General features: G+C 39.7%; 1 protein-coding gene and 1 long non-coding RNA gene across 2 annotated transcripts; one reads left to right on the top strand and one right to left on the bottom strand.

Moving 5' to 3' along the window:
• Positions 1 to 3,860: 3,860 nt before the first annotated feature.
• Positions 3,861 to 5,660, bottom strand: LOC116179561 (uncharacterized protein K02A2.6-like). The gene has a single exon (XM_031499359.1). The coding sequence runs from the start codon at positions 5,658 to 5,660 to the stop codon at positions 3,861 to 3,863; it is 1,800 nt and encodes a 599-aa protein (XP_031355219.1).
• Positions 5,661 to 18,777: 13,117 nt separating this feature from the next.
• LOC116179306 lies at positions 18,778 to 22,585 on the top strand. The gene is made up of 3 exons (XR_004146991.1): positions 18,778 to 18,907; positions 22,057 to 22,212; positions 22,268 to 22,585. It is a non-coding gene; the product is annotated as an uncharacterized LOC116179306 (long non-coding RNA).
• Positions 22,586 to 24,324: the final 1,739 nt, after the last annotated feature.

Raw genomic sequence — 24,324 nt, 5'->3', positions numbered from 1 at the left:
AATAAACTCCATTTTAATAAAATTACAGGAATTATTATAATGATTTTTTTTTGTTTTGTTTTGTTTTCCTCTTTCCTGATAGCGTTGGCTATTGTGCCCATCAATAGGTATGTTGGTAAGTACGAATTACATTATCCCTAGATGTCCAATGTACGTGTGTGATTTTTATTTTTTTTTTATTTGTTTATTTTTTTTATTTTTTTTTTAAGGACCCTACATAACTTCACCAGACACAGACACAGACACTAATCGTTACTTGATTTTAATCCGTGCGATTAGTTAACCAGGCTAGACCTGAGTTCTCACAAGAAACACCGACCATAATAATAATAATAATTGAAGCACTACTCAACACAAACAACACACTCACCGTACAAGATAATACATCCGTTCTAAACAACTCTGAAATACAGACACTTGCGACACTGCAGCCATCGATAGATACAAATAATCACACGAACCAAACACTCACATCCCTTCAAAAAGAATTCGACAATGCATTATTAGAATTCTCAAACACTGACCCAACACAAAGACCACGAATACCTAAACAAAGTCACACTACAAAATTACGCACACTTTCACAAACATTAAATGACCACATTTTACCAAATTACATTAACGATAACACAAGCTTACATCAACTACACTTTGTTGTGTATTGCGGTGCGGTTGCAGTTTCTAGATGTAACGGTGCAAGAATCGCAATAAACAAACAACAGCACACAACAAAAAAACGCTCACCCCCGGCCTGGGAAAAGCGCCTGATAAATCGCATCGATGACATCAGACGTGACTTGGGTCGGATTACACAATACATACAAGGAACTCGTTCTTCAAAACTAACACGACAAGTACAATACATAACTACAAAACTAAACAATCACACCACACGAGAACAAAATACAAACTATAACCAAAGATCATACTGCACTAGATAGCCAGCGTATATGCAAGAGTTGTTTCGCGTTTAAGTTAGTTCCATAAAAATATTTATAGGGGGCTTTCAAAGTTAAGAGCGTAACTGATTCATCCGAAGCCGTCTTCGTACGAGTTCGAATCATATCATAAATACAAAGAGTGATTGATTATTGTCTAAACACGAGACACATAAACATGACCTACTGAACACTCGTCACTATCATTGGGATGAAATTACATTTGTAAGTGGGCGTGGCGTCATTCAAGACGAGGTAGATTCTATTACAGTCAGGACGTTACAATGAAAGAAATAATTTGAAAGTTGTACACAATATTCCCTTTGCTTTTTTTTAACCAGCGCTAACCAATACATTTTCCATATTTTCGAATTAAATTAATAATTGCAAAAGCGTCTTTTTTCTTAGCATAATTTCTGAAAACTTTTAGTTTCACGTATCTACGATACTTTAGCAAATCTTCAAATAGGTATAATATCACAGATTTAAATATACTATAAATCTGTGATAATATGCACCTACTTATCCAGGCATATTTACATTGTAAGCACAGATTTATCTAATTTAGATTTGTTATAATTAAGCATTTTATGATTGGGATAAACGAGATATCCCGCTTAGCCTCCTACATAATAAAAGTGTGTCCAGCTAAAGTGAGTCGGAACTAGAAGCGTCTGTGGTTAAAATTTCAAAGAAATATCTCCATAAATATGAAAGTTGGCATTGCGCAGTCTGCGCAAAATATGGAAAATACGAAACTGATCGAAATGGGCAAATATAGACCATAACGGCTATCAATTAGCGAAAACCCGAAGTCTCTAGGTGGCCCAGGGGCCGAGATCTCGATGGAACGGATGGACGGACGGACGGACAGACGGAAACACGAGCACATAAGCTTTACCTCAACTTCGTTGTGTTACGATAAAAATTTTAATTTAAAACAAGATGTGAATATTCGGTATTTTAATTTACAGTAAGGTAACCAGATAAAAACATCTATAACACCCACACAAGGTTGCGCTTAGGAATGACACCGATATCCCATACAATAGCCCTTTATTCTAAAAATAACTGTGCTTTGCCATTTCGCGCGTCTTCTTACCCCGCCAGGTTGTTTGTACTATTCTCATAAAAACATAGCCGCTGGAGGACGCAGTCGACTTATTTGGCGGGACGAATTATGAGAGTCTAAAATTTATACAGCGCTGTCTATCTAGTGTAGTATGATCTTTGCTATAACGAACATAGAAATACACTCACACAAAAACTATCAATATACACAAACCGTTTAAAACGCTATAGGGAAACTGCAGACAGAAAGCGCCATAACACACAATTTAAACATAACGAAAAACTATTTTACAGATCACTAACACAAAACAGCACTAATGAAAAACTCATTCCACCATCTCTACACTCACTCCAGCAATACTGGTCTGACTTATGGACCAAAGACATTAAACACAATCCACACGCCCCGTGGATTACCACAGAAACCACACGCACTGAATACATTACCCCTATGAATAACACAAATATCACTACAACAGACATCATTCAAACTATTAATCACTTACATAACTGGAAAAGTCCAGGCATTGATAACATTCACAACTTTTGGTGGAAATCTTTTACCTACACTCACTCTTACCTTGCACAACAATTTACTGAACTTCTTAATTCACCAGATCGCACTCCTGCATTCTTTACACAAGGTATCACTTATATGCTCCCAAAAGACAACAATACACAAGACCCATCTAAATATAGACCAATTACATGCCTTCCTACAATATACAAAATCCTTACATCATGCATTACAAACAAAATATACCAACACTGTACTGATAACAACATTTTATACGAAGAACAAAAAGGGTGTACCAAGTATTCCAGAGGCTGTAAAGAGCAACTCTGTTATACTTGAACAATCCAGACATAACAAACGAAACATACACACTGCATACATTGATTACAAAAAAGCATTCGATTCAGTACCACACTCTTGGTTACAACAAGTACTTCAATATACAAGGTCAGCAACAATATTACACAATTCCTCAATTACATAATGTCATGTTGGAACACTACGTTAACACTTACACTAAACGACACAAAACTTATTACCGACCCAATACAAATTAAAAGAGGAATTTTTCAAGGCGATTCTTTAAGTCCGCTCTGGTTTTGTCTTGCTCCATATTTGTTAAACACTACTAACTTTGGGTACAATATTAAACACAACCACGAAATACATCACAACATTACACACCTGTTTTACATGGACGATCTTAAATTATACTCTTCCACAAGCATAAAACTTAATCACCTTCTACACATTACCGAAACATTCTCACGTGACATACAAATGGACTTTGGAATCGATAAATGTAAAACACAACACATCACAGCTGGTAAAAGAGAACTTTTAGATTATGAGCTAGAACAGGGTAATTTAATAAATTCCATGGACGAAAATGAAACTTATAAGTATCTTGGTTTTCAGCAAAACACACACATTAAACATACGAGTATAAAACAAACACTTATTACACAATACCTACAAAGAGTACGCAGTATACTTAAAACACAATTACACGGTAGAAATACAATCAAGGCTATTAACACTTATGCCACACCAGTGCTTACATACTCTTTTGGGATTATACGTTGGACAAATACAGATTTAGAACAAATACAGAGAAACACACGTACACTATTAACAAAACACCATATACATCACCCTCACTCCTCTACTATACGACTTTACCTTCCTCGTTCGGAAGGAGGTAGAGGACTTACAGATATAAAACTATTGCACCAAACACAAATGTTATAAATATGCTACTTTAATAACTCAAAAAGATACACGAGAATTCCTCAAACAATACATGGTCATGCTCGAACACAACCTCACTTATTCTAGCGTCTCTGCCACTCCTGTCCAGTGGCGTACCGGCCAGCGTCTCCCGTGCGTACACAACACTCCTCCCCCTTTACGTACGCACACTCATAGTCTTGTAAGTGCCTTGGTGGTCGGCGATTCCGCTCAGGCCGTGGTGTGCTGGGACGTGGCGTGGTTCCTCCTTCTGGTGATGGGAGTTTCGCTCTAAGAGAACCTTCTGGCGATGCCATAGGTTGCTCTGCCCGTTCCGGAATGGCTTCTTGTTCGTCTTCATCTGTTTCTGAAGATGTTTCTATCCCGGGGACTTCTTGTTCGATGGGACGTGTAACCATTTGGTTGCTGTGCCGATGCAACAACTTCCCCTCCGGAGTCTGTACTTTGTATGACACTGGTCCTGTTTTCTGCACAACCTGGGCTGGAATCCACTTGTCTCCCGGCACGTAACTACGAACACCTACATGTTGTCCTTCCTTGAAGCTTCGCACTTCTGTCCCTAACAACTGGTCCCTTTTCTGATCCATCTCCGTGGTCAAGCTGGGTTTAATGCGATCCAGTGCAGTGGTGATCCTCCGGCCCATCAATAATTCGGCAGGTGATTGTCCTGTTGTTGTGCACGGCGTCGCGTGTTGGGCCAATAAGAATCGAGAGATCCTGGTCTCCACGTCCCCTTTGCCCATCTTCTTCAGCGAGTCTTTCGCAAATTGCACCATCCTCTCTGCCTGCCCATTTGATGATGGCTTATACGGGGCCACATTCACTGCTCGGCATCCATTCTTCTTAGCGAAAAGCTTGAATTCTTCAGACGTGAATGCTGTGCCGTTATCGCTGACTATGACGTCCGGCAGCCCATGTGTCGCAAATATCTCCCGTAATACTTGGATGGTGGTTGTCGATGAAAGGGAAGGGACTCGTCTCATCTCTAACCACTTGCTGTACGAGTCAACAACCAGGAGAAAATAGTTCCCGTTCACTGGGCCGGCATGGTCCACGTGAATGCGCTGCCATGGTTCCCTTGCGAACTCCCAAGGGTGAATGGGAGCCTTGGGTGGCATATGTCTGTGTTGCTGGCATATTTCGCATTTGGCAACAAAATCCTCGATGTCCGAGTCCACTCCTGGCCACCATACATAACTTCTTGCCAGCGCCTTCATGCGAATGATCCCTGGGTGAGCCTCGTGCAACACCTGCAGAATCCTTTTTCTCTCTCCCGGCGGAATAATGACACGGGTTCCAGTCAACAGGCAATTCCTATACGACGTGATATCATTCCGCCGCGTCCAGTATGGCTTAATATCAGATTGCAGGTCCCTTAGCGATGTGGGCCATCCACTTAATGCAAAATCTCTTACACGAGCTAAGACGGGATCCTTAGCAGTTTGTCTAGCTACATCTTGGGCAGATACTGGAGATTCTTCCACACACTCAAACATCAGGACATCCGCGCATCTCGGAACATCTTCTCGAGTTGTCGGTAGCGGAAGCCTACACAAGGCATCAGCATGTGGAATTTTCTTACCCGCTACATGGACCAAATTGTAATCGTATGCGCTCAAATTGTACCTCCAGCGCAGCATGCGAGGCGATATTTCGTTTGGGCAATGCTTATTCTCTCCCAGGATTCCCAGCAAGGGCTTATGGTCTGTTCGAATTTCAACCTTCCGTCCGAATATGTAGTTGTGGAATTTCGTAACTCCCACCATGATGGCTAACGCTTCTTTATCCACCTGGGCAAAGTTTCTTTCCGGCTTTGACAACGTACGGCTATGGAATGCGATGGGCGCCTCCCTTCCGTTTTCCTGCGGCTGACTGAGAACCATGCCTACTCCAAACGAACTCGCATCTACGGTTAAGATTAGTTTCCTACCTTCATGGTAATGGCATAAAATGGGTTTTTTCGTTAATAGCGACTTAACACGCCCAAATGCCTGTGCTTCGTCTCTTCCCCATCTAAATGTTACATTTTTATGCAGTAACTTATGCAGTGGCTCCGCTATTGTTGCTTTCGATTCGAGGAATGGCCCATAGAAATTGACCAATCCCAAGAAGGCTTGCAGTTCCGTAACATTACTTGGGGCCGGTGCTCGAATGATCTAGGAATTCGATTTCATGTACGTTGAATACACATTTTGCCTTCTTCAGCTTAAGGCCGTCTTCTCTAAATCTGGTCAGAACTTCCCGCAATCGTCCTAACATAATTAATAATTTGAAGCACTACTCAAAACACAAACACAACACACTTCACCGTACAAGATAATACATCCGTCTAAACAACTCTAAATACAGAGGACACTTGCGACACTGCAGCCATCGATAGATACAAATAATCACACGAACCAAAACACTCACATCCCTTCAAAAAGAATTCGACAATTGCATATTTAGAAGTTCTCAAACACTGACCCACACAAAGGGACCACGAATACCTAAAACAAAGTCCACACTTTACAAAATTACGCACACTTTTCACAAAACATTTAAATGACCACATTTTACCAAATTACATAACGATAACACAAGCTTACATCAACTACACTTTTGTTGTGTATTGCCGGTGCGGTTGCAGTTCTAGATTAAACGGTGGCAAAGAATCGCAATAAACAAACAACAGCACACAACAAAAAAACGCTCACCCCGCGCCTGGGAAAAGCCGCCTGATAAATCGCATGCGATGACATTCAGACGTGACTTGGGTCGGATTTTACACAATACATACAAGGAACTCGTTCTTCAAAACTAAACACGACAAGTACAATACATAACTACAAAAACTAAAACAATCACCACCACACGAGAACAAAAATACAAACTATAACCAAAAGATCCATTACTGCACTAGATAGCCAGCGTATATGCAAAAGAGTTGTTTCGCGTTTAACGTTAGTTCCAATTAAAAATATTTTATTAGGGGGTTTTCAAAGTAAGCAGCGTAACTGATTCATCGGAAGCCGTCTTCCTTTACGAGTTCGAATCATATTCATAAAGACAAAGAGTGATTATTGTCTAAAACACGAGACACATAAAACATTGACCTACTGAACCAACTCCTCACTATCCAATTGGGATAAAATTACATTTGTAAGTGGGGCGTCATTTCAAGTACGAGGTAGATTCTATTACAGTCAGGACGTTACAAGAAAGAAATAATTTTGAAAGTTGTACCACAATATTCCCTTTGCTTTTTTTTAACCAGCCGCTAACCAATTACATTTTCCCATTATTTCGAATTAAATTAATAATTTGCAAAAGCGTCTTTTTTTCTTAGCATAATTCTGAAAAACTTTATTTCACGTATCTTACGATACTTTAGCAAATCTTCAAATAGGTATTATAATATCCACAGATTTTAATAATCTATAAAGTCTGTGATAATATGCACCTACTTATCCAGGCATATTTCATTGTAAGCCACAGATTTATCTTAATTAGCATTTTTATAATTTAAGCACTTTTATTTGATTGGGATAAACGAGATATCCCGCTTAGCCTCCTAACATAATAAAATTGTGTCCAGCTTAAAGTGAGCTCGGGAACTAGGAATCGTCTTTGGTTAAAATTTCAAAGAAATATCTCCATTAAATATGAATGTTGGCATTCGCAGTCTGCGCAAAATATTGAAAATTACGAAACTGCATCGAAAATGGGCAAATATAGACCATAACGGCTTATCAATTATGCGAAACCGGAAAGTTCTCTAGGTGGCCCAGGGGCCGAGATCTCGATGAAACGGATGGGACGGACGGGAACGGGACAGACGGAAACACGAGGCACTAAGCTTTACCTCAACTTCGTTGTGTACGATAAAAAAATTTAATTTAAAACAAGATGTGAATATTCGGTATTTAATTTACAGTAAGGTAACCAGATAAAAACATCTATAAACACCCACACAAGGTTTCGCTTAGGAATGACACCCCCATATCCCAATACAATAGCCCTTTATTCTAAAAATAAACTTGTTGGCTTTGCCATTTCGCGCGTCTTCTTACCCCGCCAGGTTTGTTTGACTATTCTCATTAAAAACATAGCCGCTGGAGGACGCAGTCGAACTTATTTGGCGGTGACGAATTTATGAGAGTCTTAAAATTTATACCAGCGCGTCTATCTAGTGTAGTATGATCTTTGCTATAACGAACATAGAAATACACTCACACAAAAAAACTATCAAGTATACACAAACCGTTTTTAAAACGCCCTATCTATAGGGAAACTTGCAGAACAGAAAGCCGCCATAACACATAATTTAAACATAACGAAAAAACTATTTTACAGATCACTAACACAAAACAGCACAATTGAAAAACTCATTCCACCATCGCTACACTCCACTCCAGCAATTACTGTCTTGACTTATGGCACCAAAGACATTAAACACCAATCCACCACGCCCGTGGATTTTACCACAGAAACCACACGCACTGTACATTACCCCTATGAATAACACAAATATCACTACAACAGGACATCAATTCAAAACTATTAACACGTAACATAACTGGAAAAGTTCCAGCATTGCATAACATTTCACAACTTTTGGTGGCGAAATCTTTTACCTACCCACTCACTCTTACCTTGCACAAATTTACTGACTCTTAATTCACCAGATCGCACTCCTGCATTCTTTTACACAAAGTATCACTTATATGCTTTCCAAAAAGACACAATTACACAAGACCCATCTAAATATAGGGACCAATTACATGCCTTTCCACAATATTACAAAAATCCTCTAACATCATGCATTACAAACAAAATATACCCAAACACTGTACTGATAACAACATTTTATACGAAGAACAAAAAGGGTGCTACCAAGTATTCCCAGAGGCTGTACAAGCAGGCAAACTCTGTTATACTTGAAACAATCCAGACATAACAAACGAAACATACCACTGCATACATTGATTACAAAAAAGCATTCGATTCAGTACCACACTCTTGGTTACAACAAGTTACTCTCAATATAACAAGGTCAGCAACAAATATTACACAATCCCTTCAATTAACATAATGTCATGTGGAACACAGGTTAACACTTACACTAAACGACACAAAACTTATTACCGACCCAATACAAAATAAAAGAGGCAATTTTTCAAGGCGATTTTTAAGTCCGCTTCTGGTTTTGTCTTGCTCCATATTTGTTAAACACTACTAACTTTGGGGCTACAATATTAAACACAACCACGAAATACATCACAACATAACACACCGTGTTTTTACATGGACGATCTTAAATTATTACCTCCAACAAGCATAAAACTTAATCCACCTTCTACACATTACCGGAAAACATCTCATTCATCTCGTGACATCAAAATGGACTTTGGAATCGATTAAATGTTAAAAACACAACAACATCACAGCTGGTAAAAGAGAACTTTTAGATATGAGCTAGAACAGGCGTAATTTAATAAATTCCATGAGACGAGAATGAAACTTATAAGATTTCTTGGGTTTTCAAGGCAAAACACACCACATTTAAACATTACGAGGTATAAAACAAACCTTATTACACAATACCTTACAAAGAGTACGCAGTATACTTAAAACAAAATTACACTGGTAGATTTTAATCCGTGCGATTAGTTAACCAGGCTAGACCTGAGTTCTCACAAGAAACACCGACCATAATAACAACCTAACACAAGAAAACGTAGACGAGACACTTGACATAACAACATCAGAACAAAAAAAGATCAAGTGGTCAGAAAAAATACTGCACGGTCAACACTTTGCACTAGTACAAGACATTCATATTGACAAAACACTAACGTACTCCTGGTTAACAGCGGGGAAATTATTTCCCGAAACAGAAGCCTTTATTATGGCAATACAAGACAGAGTAATAGCAACAAGAAATTACAGAAAGTACATCATAAAAGAACTTATCGACACAGATAAATGTAGAAAATGCCATGCATATCAAGAAACAATTGAACATATTACAGGAGGGTGTAAAGTAATTGCAGGCACCGACTACACGAATAGAGACAACACAGCAGCAAAAATCATACACCAAGAACTCGCACTAAAACACCAACTGATTCAAACACGCACACCATACTACAAGTATACACCGTTAAACATACTACATAGAAAACAACGAATACAAATTATACTGGGACAGGACATTACATACGGACAAGACAATCGCACATAACAGACCGGACATTACACTAATTAATAAAACCGCACACACAACACAGTTAATAGACATAGCCATCCCAAACGACGCTAATCTCATACACAAAGAGCAAGAAAAGATCATAAAGTATACTCCACTAGCAATAGAACTCAAAGAACTCTGGAAGCAAGAACAAGTAACAATAGTACCGGTCGTACTCTCAGTTACAGGACTCACAACAAAAACATTTACACATCACTTACAAGCACTACAACTCAGCACACATTTTTACCGGCATCGATAGTGATTACTTACGACGATGAAGAGTACAGAATATTCCTATCCGATGATAAAGTAAAATGTTACAGATGCAATGGATTCGGTCATATTGCATCTAAGTGTACACACATAGAGACTGAAATGGGTGGAGAATTAGTAATAGACACCCATAACAATAACAAGAGGCCTCACCCTCCCACGGAAACGACTTCAACTCGAACTGAAGTAACAATCAGAGCAGATACACTACAGCATTTTGGAGAGATATGGACTGATGATGGCGAACCTGACAGTCAAGAGACAAACGAAAATTCCAGGATCACCGGCACTCAAGATTTCGCCAAACCCAGGGAACGCTCTGCATCCAAGGTTACAACAAAAAAACGAAAGGTTGAGACAACGTTACGCAGAGAAAAATATGACGAAATACAAGGAGTTTGGAGGGAAGGCAAAAATTTAACGATAGACTATGCTACCTTTTCAGATTTTTTAAACACTGTGAAGGGATGTAGCAATCCACTTGAGATCACGAGGAAATACACGGAGGACGTTGATGGTGTACTTGACATAATAAAACAAGTTGTTCCACTTATGTCGCACAGAGCAACCAAGGAGCGCTGCAAAAGGTTGATTAGGTACATAAAAATTATCAAAGTCCTCGTTTGAGATCGAAGGGACTTCAGCGCATTTTTGTGTGGCAGATCAGTATTCTATTAGCCACTTTCGACTCAACCATCAATAACAGATCTTGTCGAAGGCTACTACATTAACTAACCGCTTCCCACTTTCCGCGTGCACCCGCAATTCGCTTTTGAAGATTTGACTCCACCATCGCAGTAAGATCGTGTCGGGGGCTACCACATTCCCTTTGACGGTACCCACTTCCGACGTTCCGTTCACCCGCAATTCGCGTTTGAAGATTTGACTCCACCATCAGGAAGATCGTGTCGGGGCTACCACATTCCCTTTGACGGTACCCCCTTTCGACGTCCCGTTTACCCGCAATTCGTGTTTGAAGATTTGACTCCACCATCAGGAAGATCGTGTCGGGGGCTACCACATTCCCTTTGACGGTACCCACTTCCGACGTTCGGTTCACCCGCAATTCGCGTTTGAAGATTTCACTCCACCATCAGGAAGATCGTGTCGGGGGCTACCACATTCCCTTTTACGGTACCCACTTCCGACGTCCCGTTCACCCGCAATTCGCGTTTGAAGATTTGACTCCACCATCAGTGAGATCGTGTCGCGTGCTACCACATTCCCTTTTACGGTACCCACTTCCGACGTCCCGTTCACCCGCAATTCGCGTTTGAAGATTTGACTCCACCATCAGGAAGATCGTGTCGGGTGCTACCACATTTCCTTTGACGGTACCCCCTTCCGACGTCCCGTTCACCCGCAATTCGCGATTGAAGATTTTACTCCACCATCAGTGAGATCGTGTCGCGGGCTACCACATTCCCTTTTACGGTACCCACTTCCGACGTCCCGTTCACCCGCAATTCGCGTTTGAAGATTTGAGTCCACCATCAGGAAGATCGTGTCGGGGGCTACCACATTCCCGTTGACGGTACCNTTCACTTCTATTGGCGACACGAGAAAGAGAGACAGCGATTCGAGATTCACGAAACGTTAAACCGCGTGAGTTCGCAACGGAAGGTAAAAGGCGCCTGACTACTTCTCGAAGACGCGCGCGCCGCCTCGCAAAAGGTCGTTAATTTCGCCCCTATGACAAAAAACAAAATTCCGCCACGCAGGAGTTATGCGCGTTTACAACATCTTTCCGACGACACCAATTTCAAAAGAATCGGACCAAAACTGTAGTAGAAGATAGGAAAAAACTGAAAAACCTTCACGTTAGTATACTACCCTCGAGGATGACGCCCAGATGTCGCCAACCCCACATCATGTAGCCATGTCCCTAAGGTTGACAAATTTCACGGCCCTGTAGATACACGTACTCCCGTTGCCTTTCTACAAGAGTTCTTCTACGCGCCCACATTTGCTGCCAGCCAGCCAGCCAGCCAGCCAGCCAGCCAGCAGCCAGCCAGCCAGCCAGTCCAGCAGGGTCTCAGCCAAAGTGAGATTAAAAGCTACTTTTTACAAAAAAAATTTTTTGCAAAAATGCGCTAAAAAGAGACCTACATGCGGAGGGACGACCCACATCTCCCGTAGAGGATTCATCACCTGCGCGTAGTCAGTCATCCGAAAGTATCCAATCATTAACTTTTTAATAATGGCCGCATCCGTTTTAAAAATCATCACACTAAATTGTAGGAGCCTCAGAAGCGATTACAAATGTATGGAATTGCTCACCTTTCTAAAAGTCAACACACCGGATATAATTTTAGTTCAAGAATCAAACCTCTCACAGTTACCCGTCACACTAATGCACTGCACATATAAGTTTTATGTCAACCCGCATATAAGCAACTACAGCGGAACATTAATAGGGGCTCGGAATAACCTAAAAATACAAGTTAAAGATCATATCATTATTGAGGGATCCTATGCTCAGAAATTATCTTTTTCTGTAGGAATAGATAATTAGGAGATCATTAATGTGTACATTCCCCATAATATTCAGGACGGCGCAAATGCCTTAACTGCGATAGACTCATGTCTAGTCTCTTTACAAGATAACTGCAAGATAGTGCTCGGAGGAGATTTTAACTGCACAGAGGATCCAGCACACGACCGACATGGATCATTCGAAAGACATCTGCAAATATCAAAGAAAGTATGTCAGATCATGAGAGGTGCAGATCTATCAGATTGCTGGCGTATCTTCAATAAAGGGAAATCTGGGTTTACGTACTATTCTCGGACAACCCCCCCCCCCCACCGCATCTCGTCTAGATCGATTGTACTGCTCTAATAATTTATGATCATCATTAAAGACAGCAGTGGTGCGTTGCTCATTTTCAGACCACTTAGCAGTTGCCGCGAGTTTTGCTGCCTCAAAGATTACCTACCAACCCCCGTATTGGAAATTTGACGATCGGCTATTGGATGATAAGCGGTTTGTAGAAGTGATGAGCAATTTCTTAACTTCCAGCGTTGCCCAGTATACCGCCGGAAACACTACCAAGAGATCTCTGGCTACGTCAGATTGGGAAGACTTGAAGATGAAGATAAAATACATTGTTATTCTCTATTTAAGGCAGAATAAACAGAACAGATTTACTGACATCAAATATCTTCAGAAAAAAGTACACGAGATTTCTAACCGCAATTTATCCGAGAGTGAAGACACACATATGGCGCTAAAAAAAGTCAAAGATGCTTACCAGAGAATAAGTGAGTATAAGCTAACGAGAGCAAAATACGACAGCCTAGTACAAGCAGATCGCCCGACCATCAATAAAAGATTAAATAGTTGCTTTAAACCACTTAACGCTCTTAATCACAATGGGAATCTAATCGAAGATCCATCTAGTCTCTGTCAAATAGTAGGTGATCACTTCCGCGAATTATACAGAGATAAAGGAGTTGACCCAAGTCACTCTAGTCCACTTTTCAACGAACTCTGGGTACTGTCGGAAGAAGAAAAAAACTCGTTGGAACAGCCATTTACAATAGACGCGCTAGCAGATGCACTTCATAGTTTAAACAAAAAAAGTGCACCCGGTATTGATGGGTTAACGGTTCGATTTTATTTGCAATTCTGGGATATAATCAAATCTCAGTTTCTGCGTATGATTCAAGAGTCAATTAAATATGGTACTCTACCACACTCCATGAGGAAAGCAGTCATTTCGTTAATGCCCAAGAAAGGAGACCTATTAGACTTAAGAAACTGGCGACCTGTTTCCTTATTGTGCACGGATTATAAGATACTCGCAAAAGTTTTGTCCATAAGACTAACAACAGTACTTACGAAGATAATTCATCCAGACCAAAGCTATTCGGTGACAAATCGCTCTATGTATGACTCTATTCATTTGCAACGAGAATTAATACAACATGCAACTCAACAAAATGTTCCACTAGCGATTATCAACTTAGATCAAAAGTCAGCGTTCGATAAGATCTCACACAAATACTTATTTTTAGTACTTGAGAAAATCAATGTAGGAGCGTTCTTCATTAAGGCGGTTAAGCTTTTATATGCAAAGTCACGCAAGACTGGGCGCTGCTTTAACAAGTTCTATTAAATTTGAAACCGGTGTAAGACAAGGCTGCCCCCTGTCAGGGCCACTGTTTACAATTTCTATTGAGCCATTCCTAGCCTTAACCAGAAAATACCTTAAAGGATTCACACTCCCCACCTCACCCAAAGTCCACTTAACACTAAGTGCGTACGCGGATGGCGTCTCAGTATTTACCTCACAAGACGAAGATTTCCGGTCACTTAAGGTCTGTTATAAAATGTACGCTGACAATTCGGGATCGGAGCTAAATTTAACAAAATGTAAAGGGTTTTGGGGAGGATCTTGGAAAGGGAGAACGGACACACCACTCGGTATTGAATGGTCCAATAGAATAAAGGTATTGGGAATCAGCTTATCTAATGATCAATCCGAAGATTCGTTATACGCTTTCAATTCTATGGCAACGTCGTTAGATACACTGTCCAAATGGAAGCGTATGTTACCCTCCTTATCCACAACAGGAAAGAAAATGGTATTAAACCAGTACGTGGTTCCGAAACTATGGCACACGTTGCAGTGCATACCCATCACACTGCAGCAACAACTCAGCCTACAAACAAAAATCGTCGACTTCTTTTGGAAAAGAAAGCATTGGACCACCCAACAACACCTATGTTTGCCGATCAGCAAGGGAGGGCTTGGTATGATTCACATTCCATCTAAAGTCAGCAGTATGCGAATTAGGTTTGCCAAGAAATTCGTCGATAGGAGCGCAGACCCACCTTGGAAAGCTGTTTTAGAGTATAGCTTAAAGCTAGCCGATTCGTTGGGCTTAACTTGGCAGTGGTTTTTTCTGAATAACAGAATACCAAAGGGAACTATCACAACTAGTTGTAGATGTAATCGATGTGATGCAAAAGTCCTCTGTGTCAGTTGACAAAATCGATCTAATTAATGTTCCAACAATAGATTCTCGATTGGTTTCACGTACCGTTCCACCGCTTTTCGCAAGCCACTGGCATACAAAGGGGTTCGTAACAGTCAAGGACTTTAAAAATATGGGCATATGGTTAGAAGAAAATGTTATAAGATCTCGACTGTCATCTTGCTCGATTCGTCTCCAAGACGATCTTATAAACCAGTATCGTAGGATTAAAGGTACAATAGATGAATGGTCGTCAGACCAAAGCCATAGTACCGAAATGGGTGAATTCACATTTACTTACCTCGACAAGGAGTACCATCTAAATGACACTACCAGGAGACTACTTCAACATCAACTAACAACATCGTATTTTAAACTGCCAGACAACTACGTTTCGTATAACTATTGGACGGGAAGTACAACGTACTGGAGCTCTTTCTTCAACACCCTCACGTCTGGACAATCATCGGACGTCGCATGGAGGTTTGCCAAGAACCGGCTAGCAGATCCGATTTTTTTACATCATGCCAAGCTAAAGGCTACTGACGCATGCCACTATTGCTTGAAACCCAGATGCGACGCGATGCATATGGTAATAAAATGCCCACAGGTCCAAGGAATTTGGCAGTTGGTTCGACGAACTTGTGACGCTCTTCTCTATCCTAGGACAACCACACTTTCCATGGTCATTAGCGGAATAAGAGGAAAAAAGGAAACCGAAGTCTTAGCAAATTTTCTAATATCTTTTGCAAAAAGTACCATTTACAATATTACAATTAAAGACATAGAAAACGACAAACGCACACCAAACTTTAAAGACATATTTACTACCCGAATCAAGAAAAGAATAATCACGGAACTCGCATGGTACAGATCGAAAGACTCTATCGAAAAATTCGTCGCGTGGTGGGGCATCAATAACGTGTTCTGCTCACTAAATAAAGACAAGGTTTTAACATGGGGCGAATGTTGGGAGGAAAATTATGTGCTGTGATCTAAAAAGTGGACCTTAGTGGAGTAGACAAACATACATATACCTACTTACTCGTACAATTTGTGTAACTTAAGTTAATGTTGAATACTGTGTAGGGTGACGGTTTATATTTCATTTGTATCTCGATGGGTGTAATAAATATAATAATAATAATAATAATACACACAAACATACAGAAGGCCATATTACTAAACACGGCAAATATGGTCAGACAGTTTCTCAACCAATGACACTAAACGCCACACATTACCACATGATGACTTGGTTAAGACCCGTCTCATGTGAAGCATACCACCATGAGTGAGTAAAAAACGAAGATAATAATAATAATATCCGTTTATTGAAAAACATTAAAGTAGTTAGAGCGCCTAGGTAAAAGTAACAAGAAGTTGGTGAAAATTTGGTCACTCATTCTCTGAGAGACGCACTTTTCAATTGCCAAAAGAAAAAAAGTGTTCCTATGTGCCGTTTCTGAGAGATTTGAGAGTAAAAACAGGATATTTTAACATGGGCTCTTATAGAAAGACTGGGTTTTCCTGAGCTAGTGAAGGTTTTTGTATCAAGACTTAAATGAGATGGATCTCATAATCTCAATAGAAGCGAAATTTTTTGACGAATCTATATATGCACGGAAAAGTACATGTTCATGATGAAATAAGGAAGATATTGGCCGCCGGCGCGGCGTCTGTTCTGGCGGCGCGCTATGCAGCACGCTTTTAAATCTTTGACCGGGCCTCTTCCTCACGACGCTTAGTGTGTCGCAGTAACTGAGCTAGGACAATTTTCTCCTTCCTTCACAAAAGGCATGGTGTCTTTCAGAAGGAACACCAAAACCAGCGATATTTATAAAGACCTGCACAGTGCACACGTCTTGACACACTGACCGGCTCGAGATCAAGATAGTGGCTGGGGATCTCTGGCACCAACATCGCAAAACCAAATCCACTACACCGACTCCACGTAAAACGCCAAATTAATCAGTTTCCCGGCTTTTACCTACGTCTCGCATACGTTTTGATTAAAAATAAATATATTCGTTTAGGATTTACCGCTTACACTGGAAATATTTAGTCACGGTGTGTCGTCAACAGTTTAGTGTGCAAAGGTTTGAAACAGGGTCGAGAAGTAGGGAGACTAGTCAAGTCAAGTTGACTACTGTATATACCTTTTTAAAAATTATGTATGACGTTTGCATTGGGCTGAGGTACAAAATACCTACCACTCGTACCGTATTTCTAATTATGTTTCCTTCATAAAATTTTTTTTGTGGACTTTTACCGTAAGTAATAGGTAGGCCGAGTACATCGCTTGACTTCAGCCGAACGCGGTCTGACTACTTTAAATTGAAGCCTTACTGTCATAATTTTAGTAGAATATACCTATGTAAGAGAGGTCCTAAGATGGATCCATGTGGTACACCATGGGTGCTAGTGGTAACAATCTGCCAATCAGGTCGCAGTGAACAAAGATTGGTCTTAAAAGCTGCAGATGATTAAACGTGCAACGAATTACCATGGTTTTCACCAGAACTAAATCGGTTGCTTATAATAATATACACGTGGTGCTTTGCGTGGATTTAGTCAGAGTGTTCATTGTTTGTTACATAACAAAGTTGTTTACGACGATGTGATAGAAAACCACAATAAATCACTTGAGATATGAGTAGGGAGATTAATAGATTCAAATTCGCAATAAATATCTAAAATGGAGATGGCCTTTTCCTTGGCAATAGATAAGAGAGATAATAGTTGTTTACCAGTCCGTATGTACCTATGTATGTATGCAAATTTTTTATGTTTTGCATTTCGAATTCTAATTAATGGAATATAAGGATGAAAATGTACCTACACGCCTTTACTCTCACTGCTCGCGCAATCCTATTTGTAAAGCATATTTTTTATTCTGAAACAGAAACTTGAGAAACGAATGGCCTGAGTCTTTCAGTAACTCTCCTTCAGCTTTTCGAGTATTAACCTCATCAATAAAAATTAGAAGATTGTGGAAATAAATACAAGTTTCGATTTTGAGCTTTCACCGGATCTTTACGTTCCAAGGTCCCAGGATTCCAAAAATGTGCTTTTTAAAAAATGTCTGTATGGATGGGTGTATGTGCGTGCGGCATGATTCTTGTAAACAAGGTTCAGAAAGATACTACCCAACCGATTTGGTTGAAATTTTGAAATAAATAGTCTTAAGAGTTGAAAAGGTTCTAGAAGCGATTCGAAAATGGCAAATTCACATGCCTTTTAACAACACCGGCGTTAGGTGACAATATTCTATAATACCAGCTTAAAGACTAAAGTGTTACCGCCCACTGCAGGGCCCACTGTCATGGAAACTAAAATTGCCTGACATAAAGTAGGCATGCAAATTAAGGTTTCATGACGATTTGGGAAAAAAAGAAATCATACGGTAATAAATTAGTAGAATACGGGCCAACCAGTATTGGGCTTCGCAATAATTATAAGATGAGCAGATAATCACTAACTATTTTAAGATTTATCTAATCTATTAAAGCTCTTGAGGTGTAGGTATAAATGCGTGTGCAGGCTGCCTCATAGACGAGTATTATCATCATTTTGAAGATATGTATTTTAAACTTTTACTGGTTTCTGTTGGTCTGGTGTGTGTAGGTGTTGTCTCAGGTACGTAACGACACTTTTATGATGTTATGCACGAACGAGGGTTTTCCTCATAATCCAGTTAAATTGTATTTTTACTAGGAAAGTTGTGGGGTAGTTTTGATTTCTTTGATTCTATATGTTTTTTGGGGTGCTGAATCCGAATCTGAGGTTTGCTAACAAAATTTCATGACGCAACATTGAAAAAAATACAAAAGAAGTTGAAAAAGATATTTTTTTGGCAGTGTTGTACTTACAACTTGAAAACTATCAACTTTTCGAAAATAACCTTCCTATTCAAAATTAAAGTACATAAAATTTCCTACAGACCCCACTATTTAGTTTTTTTCCTCGATAAACCGTTCGGGCTCAAGCGCCAGTTGAAAATTGGCGTATTTCGGCTATCTCCACAAAACATAGTTTTTTCGCACTAAAACCCTAAATTAATATTAAGCGTTGTCAATAAGTGAATTCCTTGCATTTACCGACTATTATTTGAATTTCATATGTAAGGGTGGTTTTTTCTCATTTTTATAACATTCAAGGTGTTTATTGTAGTCCAGAATTGTATGAAAAGTTAATTTCTAACGAACAACACTATATCATATTATTATATTATTTATAATATATAATACTTATATTGTGCCATCTAAAACTATTCCCACTCTCTTCCGAACCAGATAAAGAAATCACAAAACCCTACCTTAGCATGTTTGGATAATTATTGTTGAATTTGGGAAATTGGCGCTGTGGTCATTATTAATTCAAAAATTCAAATGGCAAAAGGGGGTATATAAATTTCCTATTCAACGGCATTATCCCTCTTGCTCCGGTGTTCTGAAGAATCACGTACTCCTCGGAGTGGGGTAACGCAATTACCCCAGCTTAAATTTGTCTGCTAACAACTGAACCCGATTTATTTCTTTTCTATTTACATGTTAACCAGCGACAAAAAGCGAGTTCATGATTTTGGACTGTCCGTCCGTCCATCTGTGTAACTTTGTGAGGGTGTGTATGTATGTGAATGGGAGGAAGGGTCTCCAGACTGCAAACGCAGGTACACGGTGACGTAATGGGCCTTGGCTCATCTGTGAAGGAGTGGGAGAGTTTTATACCAGACGGAACAGTTATAAAATCTTTTGAGGAGACCGGTAGACAATGAAAAGTACGGATTTATATGTGCACAGAATAATAATAAAATAATAATAAAAGATGAGTATTTGCGGATACAGCTGATATACCCCAATTTTCAACTGGCGCTCGAGCCCGAACGGTTCATCGAGGAAAAAAACTAAATAGTGGGGTCTGTATGAAATTTTATGTACTTTCATTTTGAATAGGAAGGTTATTTTCGAAAAGTTGATAGTTTTCAAGTTGTAAGCACAAAACTGCAAAAAAAATATCTTTTTCAACTTCTTTTGTGTTTTTTTTCAATGTTGCGTCAAGAAATGTTGTTGGCAAACCTCAGATTCGGATTCAGCACCCCAAAAAACATATAGAATCAAAGAAATCAAAACTACCCCACAACTTTCCCGCTAGATGCCCGTTTGAGAACAAATGGCCTGTATTATCAGGCATACGTAGCTTCACGTTGAAATCTACGAGACGAATGCCTTGTTCTGATTCCAGAGTCAAATCTTATTGAACTTGTCAATAAGGGTCCTAATCTCACATGACTCACTGTGTTGTCGCTATACATCAACCCAATCGCTTTTATAAACCTCACTCCAAAGTTCATTTTTGCCAGTACGTGGAACAAGTAATTATGAGCTATATTGTCAAAAGCTGACTTTTGGTCCAGTGCGATGATTGCTAGGGGCCTACTTTGATGGTTTGCGTTTCTTATCAATTCTCTTATCAAATGGATGGAATCGTACATCGACCGGCTTCGCACAGAATAACTTTGGTTCGGATGAATTAAATAATAATAATAACGAGACGAATGCTGGAGCAGTACCCTCCCCCTCAGCACCCTAAACTCCTTTCCTTCCATTCCCATCCCTAACTTTACCTATCCTTACATTCCCGTTCTCTGGCTGAAGAGGCTCTGGCAAGCCTGAGCAGCCCGCCTCCAGCGTTCCTGTAGTCAGGGATTTCGAAGGAATGAAACACGATGATCTTTTTACCTTTTCACTCACAAACTCATAAATTGTGTAATTTCTTTATAGGAATTTTGCGGGCACTTGCAAACCCGTTTATTTAAAGTGAATCGTCATCTGTTCTAAGGTATTGACGTATACAGTCGTTGGCTCCAAAGATGAGCTTTACGTTACTAACTTGTGAACAAATTTCAATCGCGTTTGTCATTTTCTAACACATGCCAACACTTCAGAGAGAAAGAGATGGCAACAATTTCATAAAGAAATTGGTTTACAAACTAGTGATGTAAATGTCATCTTTATTGTAAACGAATGTTAGTAGGTCTTTAAAGTCGTATTTCCGAGATTGACGAACGGTGTTAGTAGGTCGGTATACTATTGTACTCAAGCTTTGTTTAATGCTACCGCTGTGTCCAATGTGCCAATTTTGTCAGGGAAACGAGACAACGCACATCGGTATACCAGTTCAGAAAGAACTAATAACCTCGCTAATAACGTTCTGTAATAATGGTTCTGGAAATTATTTTGAGTAGGTCACTACGCAAAAAAATGGTTTTGTCATCCACTTTGGTGGAAATACTACCTAACACTTTTACGTAAACGCAAAGTATTTGTTGCTAGGTATATGGAAATACGTTTTTTGAAACACGTCGAATACCTTTAGATATATATTATTTTTTCTAAACAATTAAAGTGACACTTTTTTTAAACTCGTTGACGTTGTTAAATGCCTTACTTTTCGCAACCAGGTGTGATAAGTCAAATATTTCGGTGATGAAAAGTATCACTTTAAATGTCAAAATTAGAAAAAATTTTACGGGAAACACGGTGGGAAACACTACTATTCGTAACTCGCGTTCTGCTGCAGGTTTCCGGACCCATACATGGGTAGGTAAAGTACCTATTGTTTTCATTTAATTACATGTTATTAAGGATCACTATGCAAAAAATTTCGTGTACCTCAACACGTTTTCAAAGTGCCTGTTTTTCACTTACCTATTTGCTTGATTAAAAAGTATCACTTTCAAAACTACGAGTATTAAATTAGATTGCCTTAAACGTATCGAATCGTAGGTTCCCAATACGCAGACTGCTATTATTGCAATGTTTACTCCGACGACAACCCTGAAGCCTTCAACAACTGTCGTCACTTCATTAATATTACCGAAACTCATTCATGCCGTGCTACTTTCCTTTGGCCACATGCAAGATGCATATTTTATTTTAGAAGTAAGTACTTAATGTTATGTTATCTAATACACCAATATCATCTACCTCTTTTTAGCTACTACAAGAAACGGAAAGAGCGTACAGCAAGCGATAAGACATTGTTCTGACAGGCAATGTTATGAACACAGGAATATGCACCCAAGAGCCAACCACTGTAGGGAGTGCTCAGACGGTTATTGCAATACTGACAAATATTGATCAATAGAATCAAGTTTATAAATATTGTCAACATTTTCCTGCAACCTACTATTATTAATTATGTTATTGTTTCTTAATATTTTTGTTCTTTTTTCTTTGCCATTATCCTCTAAACTACAAAATGTAATAATTATGGTGTAATATACGTGTTTAATTAAAGCATCACGCATTGAAAGCCGTTTTTGATAAACCCTATTCCACCGTCATCAGCATCACACACACAACTCCTGACTTGACAAAGATCTATCACGTTTCTTACATATTTTAGTGCATCAACTCTAAAAATTGTTCAAAATGAAAAATGTAATAAACCGCAAATGGCACACAACAATTAACGGCGACACTGGTTTCTTAAATGACAGTCATGTCAGAAAAAAATTACTAACGAAATTCAAACCGTCAATCTAATGCAAACTAAAACCTGATGATCTTGGAATATCGCAAAACATTGAAGTTAAGGAAGTGTTTTTGGAAGGAAGATCACCGTAACCCGAAAATATCAGTTATTAAAGGCCGGAGTTTTTGCGAAAAGGTAGCGTAGACATTTACAATGCTGAGTAAAAAAACTATTTCATGTCTCATTTGATAATGTCAGCCACATTCTCTAATAAATAAAATATGTCCCCAAACTACACCTTATTCATTCAGGACACTATGCGATCAAAATAAGAGTTGCTACCGAGTCGCCTTTATTTTTTTTTACCTACATCATGGGAAATCATATTTAACTTTAACTTCCAAAAGCGACTCGAGGTCAATCCTTTTTTGATCGCCCGTTAGTTTCCAAATGTAAGCAAAATTGACATCGTCGCATTAGGGTAGGTGAGTCCGGGATAGATGGCCATGAGGAACCATTTTTCATGGTAAGTTCGGGTCAAGGTTGTTTTATTTAGAGATTAGAGAAATAAAATAACCTTGAGTTCGGGTTGAAATATCACGATGAGAAAAATGATCACAAAATAAACAAAATATAAGAAGTGCCTATACCTATACAATTAAACGTGTTACGAAAATTTGGCAAAATCTGGAAAACAACTCACATCGCAACTTACGGCACGAAAGAATTATCACTGAATATTGGTCTCCGGCGAGATTTTACCTGGCACTTCACCATTGCTAACGTCCAATTGGCAATCCTTGGAGCCGATTTTCTGCAGAATTTTGGCCTTATCATCGACTTGCGACAAAAATACATTATCGACCCGCTAACATCACTATCGACTCCTGCTCAACTCGAACCAGCAGAAGTGCATAGCGTAGCAATTGCTCCAGGTGTCATTGTGCCCGACGGTGACCTTGGGTCCGTTTATACGCCGTTTGTCCGTGAGTTCCAGAGCTCGCCGGCTCATCGCAAAACGATGGCAGTCCTGTCCGACTTTCCAGTACAACACGTCATTGTTACTAATGGACATCCAGTTTTTGACCGTCCCCGTCGCCTGTCTGGAAAGCGTCTAGCAGCTGCGAAAAATGAATTTGGTTTACTGCTGAAAAGTGGAGTTATCCAGCCTTCTTCAAGTCAGTGGGCCAGTCCTTTACATATGGTACCTAAAAAAGGTGGCGGTTGGCCAGCAACAGGAGATTATAGACGTCTGAATGCCACCAGAGTCCCTGACCGCTACCCTCTACCTATCATAGAGGATCTTCTACAGGAAAGCAAAGGATCTGTATTTCCAGTCGTGGATCTCCGCCATCGCGCTCTCTATCAAATCCCTGTCTCAGCCAAGCATATTGCAAAAACCGCCGTTACAACGCCTTTTGGGTTGTACGAATTTATCGGTAACCAATGGGACTTCGCAACGCCACCCAGACTCTCCAGCGGACAATGCATCCTCTCCTTAAAAAAATAGATTTTGTCAAATGCTACGTCGACGACATCTTGGTCCATTCCAAATCGCACGAAGAGCACCGGCATCA

Source organism: Photinus pyralis, unplaced genomic scaffold, assembly GCF_008802855.1.
Source record: "Photinus pyralis isolate 1611_PpyrPB1 unplaced genomic scaffold, Ppyr1.3 Ppyr1.4_LG8, whole genome shotgun sequence".
Taxonomy (NCBI): domain Eukaryota; kingdom Metazoa; phylum Arthropoda; class Insecta; order Coleoptera; family Lampyridae; genus Photinus; species Photinus pyralis.
This window is presented reverse-complemented; position numbering and strand designations above follow the sequence as displayed.